We start from the raw sequence: 10096 nt of genomic DNA, 5'->3' as shown, positions 1-10096 counted from the left end.
GACTCTTAACTTTTATAAAGAATATCTCTTTGGATTTGAAACTTTAGTCTTTGCAACTTTACAGATCTTCTTTATGCACCAAGAGCTTGTAACACTCCAAAGAGAAAGGAAAAATTGAAATCGCATCATATGACCCCTTTAAATATTTTTAATGCATTAAACTGAAAAAATAAAATAAACAATATCACAAGTAACATGTTAATTTTGACAGCTGTGATATCTATCTATCTATCTATATATATATATATATATATATATATATATATGTATATATCCTGGCATCATTTGGCTAGCGTTACAGTAGACTATGTTAACACGCTACCAAGAATGATAAGACGCACTGGAGATTCAGTGTGAAATTATGACAATATAAATATATTATATTAATATGCAATTAATCATGAAATTACAGAAATTACAAATTACAGAAAATGTGTGATTAATTAGTTTATTTTTTTTACTTAATTGACAGGACAAATATAGCTAGTTCTGACAACTTTCCACGCTATTGATGGTTGTTTGTTAAAATAAGTCAATTAAATGTATATATTTTTTCTGTTCTCAATAATTGCAAACATGCTTAACAGCCAAAACTTTAAGGTATACTAATATTCAAAAGTTTGGGGTTACTAAGATAATAAATTAATAATAAATTGCAATAATATTTTGTTATTGTAATACATTTTATCAGTAATATTTCATTATTGTAATAAATATTTGTAATTGTAATAAATTAATTAGTAATAATAAAACATGATCCTCTGCAAACAATTAACAACTATTACAAATTTCATTATTACAAAAGATTTCTATTTTACATAATGCTATTGTGTTGATCTTTCTATTCATCAGAGAATCTTGAAATAAAATGGATCATGGTTTCCACTAAAAACTGTTTTTATCATTCATAATAATAAGAAATGTTTCTTGTGCAGAAAATCAGCATATTAAATGATTTCTGAAGGATCATGTGACAATGAGGACTGAAGTAATTGCTGCTGAAAATTCAGGTTTGCCATCACAGGAATAAGTTCCATTTTAAAATATATTAAAATAGAAAATATTTATTTTACATTGTTTTTATTTTTCACTTCCTTTTTGAGCATACAAAGCTTTTTTTCAGAAATATCTTATCAACCCCAAATTTTGAGAAGTAGTGTAAGTTCCCATGGTCGCCGTGATTTTGCCAAGTAAGACATGTTCCTGGATCAACATCTATTGTTGATCCTGGATCAACATTACTGTCCAAAAATATAGACTTAACCCAATCCCTACTCCTAAACCTAACCCTTCACATAATTTATTCCTAAAAACAGTGTGAAATGATAGCTGATTAACAAGGGTGTAGAAGCACCTAACCCTGATTGTAAGCCTAAAACAGATATTCCCTGAAAAGTTATCCCTCAATTCTGATTGGTTGATAGGAATGTTGTTCCAGGATCAACAAGGATGTTGATCCAGGAACATGTTGTACTTGGTGAAATCACGGTCACCAAGTTCCCATACAGAAACTGACCTACAAAATTGAACCTACCCTGAGAAATTTTCACAGGAATCAAAAGTGTGATAACCAGCCCTGGTCTCTGCCGCCATATGATGCTCATTATTATACCTTGATGCAGCTTATGAGCATGGAAGAGCGTAGCTGCAATATAAGCTTTGGTTTTTTCAGGTTCAAGCAATAAATGAAGTGTCAGCGCTCAGCCCTTTTCCACCTCAGTTTGCCAGCATCAACTTCACCACCAGCCAATCAGGTATGAGAAAAGCAAATGTATCCTGGGACTATCCGCAGTATGTGTTTGCACTAAACTGTTTGCTCAGTCTATCTGTGTGTTTCTGCGTATGTCTCCTGCCATCGCTATGTCTAGATGTCCTCTACGCCTGTCTTTCCACTTCCTCCCCCCACGCTCTGTCTTTCCATCCATCTCTTCTGTTCATAATTTTTCTTCATCTGCTATCTGGACCCAGGTGGCTTTGGGTCACGATATGCTGTCATTTCATATAATGGTCAAGAAAGCAAGAAGAGAGACGGGAAGAGATGAAGAATGAAGGGAGGATAATCAATGTGGCAGCCCACAGAAACTTTGGAAACAAAAGGCGCAATTCAGATGTCCCTCTCTCTCGCTGTTTCTCTCTCTTCTATCTTTAGTAAATCAATCTCAGATGGATTCTGCAGATATATATATATATATATATATATGGCTAGTTTACATAACTTTACCATTATTTAAAGGGGTCATATGATGTTGCTAAAAATAAAAATAGTTTGGTGTATTTGGTGTAATGAAATTTATGCGGTTTAAGGTTAAAAAAACACATTATTTTCCACATACAGTACATTATTGTTTCTCCTCTATGCCCCGCCTTTCTGAAAGCGAAGTGTGCTCTGATTGGCCAGCTATCCAGTGCGTTGTGATTGGCCGGATACCTCAAGCGTGTGACGGAAATGTTACGCCCCTTACCATATTGTGATGCCCTGTCCGGCCGGAGCGACGAGACAAAAACATTAAAACCCATTATAAACGAGGCATTTGTTGCATCCAGTGGGGACATAATTACGGATTATAATGACTAAAGCCACGTTCACACCAATAACGATAACTATAAAGATAACTATAAAGATAACGATATTAGCGTACACACCAGCACAATGTCGTCTGTTTATTCTAAGCACACATGCGTCTGCCGCTTTAAATTCTCGAGCTCGTTACAGCAGGATGGATTCTGATTGGCTGTCAATTTTTTATCATTCATCAGCTGGAGAAAAATCGTTTTGAAAGTGATTCCAACGATATCGTTTCTCTTTGTCTTTATCGTTATAGTTGTGGTGTGGACTCTGCTATTCTTTAATATGGAGAACGATTTTTAGAACTATATCTTTATTGTTATCACATTATAAGGGTATTCTTAAGGCATTATAATGAATGCATAATGCACTATAAAAAACCTTATAATATGTTGTATCAACTCATGAATATTCATAAGAACAGTTTTACTATATTATAATATTTACTTATTTGTGGTTATAGCTTTTAAGAGTATGATGATTTATAACACAATGAACATGTTGCATCCACTTTTACAATGGATTATATTTCTCATAGTTATAATGTATTATAAGTCTCATATCTTGCCATTTTTCTTATGCTACTTTACTTAAAGCGGTCAAGGACCACTTATAAGTAGTAATAATAATAATTTTTTTTAAATTATCTCAAACAGCCATAAGATCAGATATCAGATCAGATGTAATATGACACATTTACTTTGAACTATTTTTATTGTAATGTCAGTTTGATTATTTTGATGGTACCCTTTAAACAGCTGTTGATAAGTGACTCTGCAACTACATATCAACTAGCGGTCATTAGAGTATTAGTATGTCTGCTACTGTAAATATTTGCTAACACTTTATTTTGATGGTCAACCAACAGATAAACTGACTATAAGTGTTTTTGCAAGTACGTCAATTTATTCTACCATACTAGATTCTACCATTCTTGAGCATACTAATACGCTAATGAGAGTTAGTTGGCATGTAGTTGCAAAGTTACTTATAGTCGATTGATTAAGGGGACCATCAAAATAAAATGTAACCATATAAAACATTGCATTTTTTCAGTTGGAGTATAAAGCTCACATCAATTAATTAACATTAGCTCCACAGGAAACACTCAAATAACCCTCAGCATCTAACCACTCACAAGCTGTAGTAAGATAGGCTACTGTGCAGATCTTAAATAAACAATGTCAAGATATGATACAGTCCATTATACTGTAAATGAAGTAGATTTAATATGGTGTTCATTGTGTGTTATAAATAAGCATACTCTTAAACTTATAACCACAAATACGTAAGTATTATGATGTATTATAACTGTTGTTATGATTATTCATGAGTTGATATAACATATTATACGTTTTTTTATAATGAATTATACATTCATTATAATGCTTTAAGAATACCCTTATAATGTATTATAAATACGGGCTTCATAGAAAGTGTTACCGAATATCTCTTTGGATTTGAGACTTTAGTCTTTGCAACTTTACAGATCTTCTTTATGCACCAAGAGCTTGTAACACTCCAAAGAGAAAGGAAAAATTGAAATCGCATCATATGACCCCTTTAAGCTTTGGGTGCTGCTGATTGAACGGGATGGAGTCACCTATCCGTGTGCTTCCACATGACTGATTAACAGAAAGAGACATCAGTTGAGACGAAGGGGGTCAGTGGGGTCGCAAGAGGGCGGGAGTGAAGAATGATTAACTCATGACCTCATTAACACGGATGAGGTTTCAGCAATGTCTAACTAACCGTCAAACATGCGCCAAAGCATTATGCAAATGACTTATTTAGGCCTACATGAGAATCCACGTGTATTACTCGTAACATTTATAAAAATAAAAGCATTTGTAATGGTGTTGAATATCTATTCAGAGCAGTAGAAAAGTAGCTGCTTATTAAGAAGTGATGAGCCCCCGTGTGGTCACTCTTATACAGGTGCATCTCAATAAATTAGAATGTCATGGAAAAGTTCATTTATTTCAGTAATTCAACTCAAATTGTGAAACTTGTGTATTAAATAAATTCAGTGCACACAGACTGGAGTAGTTTAAGTCTTTGGTTCTTTTAATTGTGATGATTTTGGCTCACATTTAACAAAAACCCACCAATTCACTATCTCAACAAATTAGAATATGGTGACATGCCAATCAGCTAATCAACTCAAAACACCTGCAAAGGTTTCCTGAGCCTTCAAAATGGTCTCTCAGTTTGGTTCACTAGGCTACACAATCATGGGGAAGACTGCTGATCTGACAGTTGTCCAGAAGACAATCATTGACACCCTTTACAAAGAATTCACCCTCCACAAACATTCATTGCCAAAGAAGCTGGCTGTTCACAGAGTGCTGTATCCAAGCATGTTAACAAACATGTTTGTGTCTCAGTGCCTTCTGAGGTGCCCATGCTGCATCAGTTGAACAGAGTTCACGACTCCATCACGCTGTCCTGGCCTCAGCCTGACCGGCCCAACGGTGACATCCTGGAATACCAGCTCCGATACTACGACAAGGTCATTACATTTATTTATGCTAAATATTAAAGTAGGGGGTGTCAAACACAGCTCCAGGAGGGCCACAGTCATGCTCCAACACTTAGGTTTCAAGTAGTACTGAAGAGCTTGATTAGCTGGTTCTAGTGTTTAATTAGAGTTGGAGCTAAACTCTCTCCGGGAACTGAGTTTGACAACCCAGTTTTAAAGGAATCGATCACCCAAAAAACTGTGCATAATTTCATGGAAAAGTGTGATCAGTACATTCCTAAAAATCGTTTGTGTTACATGGGTGTGAAACTACCAGTGTTGTTATTTTTAACTAAAGCTAAAACTATTAAACATATTTTTTTGTAATTGCAATGAAGTTGAAATAAATAAAATATAATTATTAGATGAAAAATGTGCACTTAAAACGCTTAAACTACACTTACATTTAAGTTAAAGTACTACAATTACTAAAACTGAAATAAACTGAACTAAAGCTAAACAGACACATAAATAAATGACAAAAGCACAAAACAAAATTACCAAAATGTAAACTAAAATTCAAATGAAAACTGAAAATGTAAAAAATAAAAGCTAATTTAAAATATCAATAAATGCTATAATACTATATACTCTAACATCATAACTGATATGAGGGTGAGTAGATGATGACATAATTTTCATATTTAGATGAGCTATCCATTTAGAATTGCATGAAAAGTGTAAACAGTAAATTCCTTTTGTTATACGGGTTTGAAATGACCAATGCTAAGACTATTAATTTAAACTATTAAAATAGTATTAAAATATTTTTATTGAAATTAAGCTGTATAAAATATAATAAAATATAAATATTAGATGAAGAACTTAAACAAACTTTTTTTAAGTTGCCTTGGCAGCTAACTAAAACGAGTTTAATAAATACTAAAATTACTAAAACTAAAATTAAATAGAATAGAAAAATAGCTAAATAGAAAAAGATAAATAATAATAATAAAAATGACTAAAATGTAAACTAAAATTAACATGAAAACAAGTACTATAATAGTGTATAAATAATAACACTGGAAATGGCATGAGAGTAAATAATGATGTAATTTTCTAAATAAAATTATACAAAATTACTAAATAATCTAAAATTCAAATGAAAAAAAAAATGCTAATAGTATATAAATAATACTGAAATAGCACTGGAAACAACATGAGAGTGAGTTCACCTTTTTAGGTGAACTGTCCCTTTACATCAATATCAAACGTTGTGTAATCATTGTGGAAATAGTTGTCTTGTTGTCACAGAGATGGTGCTTTGTCTCTCTGGCAGGGGTCTGATGAGGACAGTGCTATAAGCGTGTTCAGTGAAACCAACACAGTGACAGTTGGAGGGCTGATTCCAGGCTCCATCTACGCCTTCCAGATCCGTGCCCGAAATGAGAGAGGCTACGGACCCTACAGCCACACTATTTACTTCAGCACTCTAGCAATGGGTAGGCCAAGAACACAACATAAAATGTCACACATAATTAATCATTCTAGCCAACATATGCAAGCATATTCATAGGCTTCATAGGTGAGAGAGAACAAAGTCAATAGTTGTGGAACTCCAGTAAGTAAGGCTGTCAAGGCTATTTTATTCACTTAAACATCAGATGAAGTGATTATCTTCTCTTTAATACATGATGCCAATGTATTTTTCGATGAGTCTGCTATGTTAGCAATAATAACATTCTGCTTGATGGAAAGGGTTGCCAGGTTTTCACAACAAAACCCGCGCAATTACAGTATTGGCCCAAATATAAGACGACCCTGATTATAAGACGACCCCCCTTTTTCCCGATGTACCTTTTGGAAAAAGGCTTTTTAAAAAACAAATCTTGTCTTTTCTTAGTAAAGCACATTTTGTCTTCAACTGTAGGACAAAAGTTACACCCCTGTCACAGTGTAGTCTCAGGAACAATGGTCTCTTCAAGCTTTACATTAGAAAAATTGAACCTTGCAGGATAATTACTGATTATGCTCGGAACTCCAGTAAGTAAGGCTGTCAAGGCTATTTTATTCACTTAAACATCAGATGAAGTGATTATCTTCTCTTTAATACATGATGCCAATGTATTTTTCGATGAGTCTGCTATGTTAGCAATAATAACGTTCTGCTTGATGGAAAGGGTTGCCAGGTTTTCAAAACAAAACCCGCGCAATTACGGTATTGGCCCGAATATAAGACGACCCTGATTATAAGACGACCCCCCTTTTTCCCGATGTACCTTTTGGAAAAAGGCTTTTTAAAAACCAAATCTTGTCTTTTCTTAGTAAAGCACATTTTGTCTTCAACTGTAGGACAAAAGTTACACCCCTGTCACAGTGTAGTCTCAGGAACAATGGTCTCTTCAAGCTTTACATTAGAAAAATTGAACCTTGCAGGATAATTACTGATTATGCTCTTCACAGTTCATTGTTTCTTTTCAGTTTTAGGTATAATAAGAGATGCTATTTCTCTTTACTAATGCTTCAGTACCAACTGCTATTTGTTCAGTAAGCAAAGGATATAAATATAATATATATATATTATATATAAATATAAATAATTTGTCATAGGAGTTTATCTGACAAAAAAGTTGGAAATCTCTGAATTAGCGCAATTCAGAGATTTCCAACTTTTTTGTCAGATAAACTCCTATGACAAATTATTTGCTTAAAGTATCCCCATAACAAAATTAAAAAATTTAAGTTATTGAAGATTTTTATAAAATGTTTATATTTTGACAAGACTGTTCAAATGTGGTCAGTAAAGGTTATATATATATACATATATATAAGAAATTACTTATATTCAGCAAGGATGCACTGACTTGGTCAAAAGTGACAGTAAAGACTTATATTGTTACAAATAATGTATAACTTACAGTTGTTCTTTTGAACTTTCTATTCATCAAAGAATCCTTAAAAAAATGCAGTTTACACAAATATATTAAGCAGCACAAATATTTTCAACATTGATAATAATAAGAAATGTTTTTTGAGCACCAAATCAGCATATTAGAAACATTAATGAAGGATCACGTGACACTGAAGACTGGCGTAATGATGCTGAAAATTCTGCTTTGCCATCACATTAATAAATTACATTTTAAGATATATTAAAATAGAAAACTTTTATTTGAAATTGTAAAAATATTTCACATATTCCACCATATTACTGTTTTTATGTTATTTTTGATCAAATAAGTGCAACTTTGGTGAGCAAAAGAAACTTTCAAAAAACATACCGATCTCAAACTTTTGAACAGTTGTGTTTGGGAATATAATGTTTTTATTTTCAGTTATTATTTTTGTATAATTTAATTTGGTATTGCCCATTTATTTTCTCTTTGTAGAGGAACAGTCAAAGCAGATTCAAAATCGCCTGCCTCTTATGATTGGATCGGTAATGGGCGGAGCAGCATTTCTATTGGTTGTGATTGCAATCATCATTGTGTTTGTGTTTCGAAGGTATGTACATCAAAACTCTTAATCTCAGCTATTATGTAATATATGTAGATAACAAAAAGAGGCCTGTTTATTGCATATAAAAGAATATCACTGTTATAGTGTCTTTGTTCTTCTGCCTTTTTTCCACTAGTAAAAGGAGAGAAAGCCCTTATAGCGACAGACTTCAGAGATACATCAGCAACAGAGGTGAGAGCTTTATATGTGAACTGCAGCAGTGCATATTTGTGTACATTTCTCCAACAGTCACTACATTATATTTTCATCTTCTAAAGTGGGCTGTATTCAGACTACTTTGTAATTATTGCTATTACCTAATAACTATGATTCAGTAAAGTACTATGTCTACACCACAATTAAGAGGGCTTTGTGAGAATTTTGCTATTTTGACAAAGGATGATAAATGTGCTGAGTCAGTAGTTTTTATGTTTGCAGTCCTGACTGTGGTGTATATATTTGTGGTATTACTTTATTCCGCCTGAAAACTTGAGCTGCCTGGCAGCTTGTCTGTGACAGAACCAGTCATTAGGTGGTCTGTGTGGATGTTGTTATCCATTCAGGTGGGGTAAAATATTACGTGGACCCCTCCACTTATGAAGACCCCAGTGAGGCAGTCAAAGAATTTGCCCAAGAAATTGACCCTGCTCACCTGAAGATCGAAGAGGTCATTAGTGCTGGTTAGTACATGTGTTGAACGTTTGTCACTTTTTCAGAGGCAGGAAAACATTAGCTTAACCTTAGTTTGAAAAAAAAAACTCTCTAATGACTCGATTTCTCTTTCTAGCTCAGTTTGGGGAGGTGTCCCGTGGCCGGTACAGGCCATTAGGTCGTAGAGAGGTGCTGGTTGCGGTTAAGACTTTGCGTTGGGGAGTGACAGACCGTGAGAAGAATGTGTTTCTCAGTGAAGCCGGAGTACTTGGCCAGTTTGACCACCCCAATGTACTGAAACTGGAAGGTGTGATCACTCGCACCCCTCCTGAACGGATTATCACAGAATTTATGGAGAATGGCCCCCTGGATGCCTTTCTCAGGGTAAGAACAAAATACATGATGTTAAGTTCTATTAAATTGTCTATTTATATAAATGAAATAAATTATTATACATTATTGTATTATTATATATTATTTTAAAAAGAACAAGGTGAAAGTTAAGTTGAATTATCACAGAGTTTATGGAGAATGACTTTGGATGCCTTCCTCGGGGTAAGAAATATGGCAAGATGTTAAATTTAATTAAATTAAATGTTTTATTTATATAAACGAAACAAATTGTTGTATTATATATATCATTGTAATATTCTAAACTATTATTTAGAAAATGACCAGATGAAAGTTCAATTAAATTATCACAGAATTTGACGGCCCTCTAGATGCCTTTTTCAGGGTGGGAAAAACTGACAAGATAAGATGTATTATTATTATATTATACATCATTATAAGATATGCATTATTTAAAAAAATTACAAGAGAAAATTAATAAATTAAATTATCACAGAGGTAATGGAGATTGCACAGGAAGGAAAACTAAATTAAATTATATATATATATATATATATATATATATATAT

At 33.3% G+C, this 10096-nt stretch overlaps 1 protein-coding gene across 3 annotated transcripts in view; it reads left to right on the top strand.

Moving 5' to 3' along the window:
- The window catches only part of LOC107598385 (ephrin type-B receptor 5-like), a 43005-nt gene that overhangs the window by 27108 nt on the left and 5801 nt on the right, over positions 1-10096 (top strand). For all 3 annotated transcript variants that reach the window (XM_016289698.1, XM_016289697.1, XM_016289699.1), the window contains 7 exons: positions 1673-1754; positions 4954-5078; positions 6367-6529; positions 8417-8531; positions 8662-8717; positions 9089-9205; positions 9313-9560. In XM_016289698.1, coding sequence (XP_016145184.1) covers positions 1673-1754; positions 4954-5078; positions 6367-6529; positions 8417-8531; positions 8662-8717; positions 9089-9205; positions 9313-9560 — 906 coding nt within the window. The remainder of the gene's footprint in view (positions 1-1672; positions 1755-4953; positions 5079-6366; positions 6530-8416; positions 8532-8661; positions 8718-9088; positions 9206-9312; positions 9561-10096) is intronic.

Source organism: Sinocyclocheilus grahami, unplaced genomic scaffold (assembly GCF_001515645.1).
Source record: "Sinocyclocheilus grahami isolate Dianchi unplaced genomic scaffold, SAMN03320097.WGS_v1.1 scaffold251.1, whole genome shotgun sequence".
NCBI classification, from domain to species: domain Eukaryota; kingdom Metazoa; phylum Chordata; class Actinopteri; order Cypriniformes; family Cyprinidae; genus Sinocyclocheilus; species Sinocyclocheilus grahami.
The sequence above is the reverse complement of the archived record's forward strand: the minus strand, read 5'-3'. Positions and strand labels throughout refer to the sequence as shown.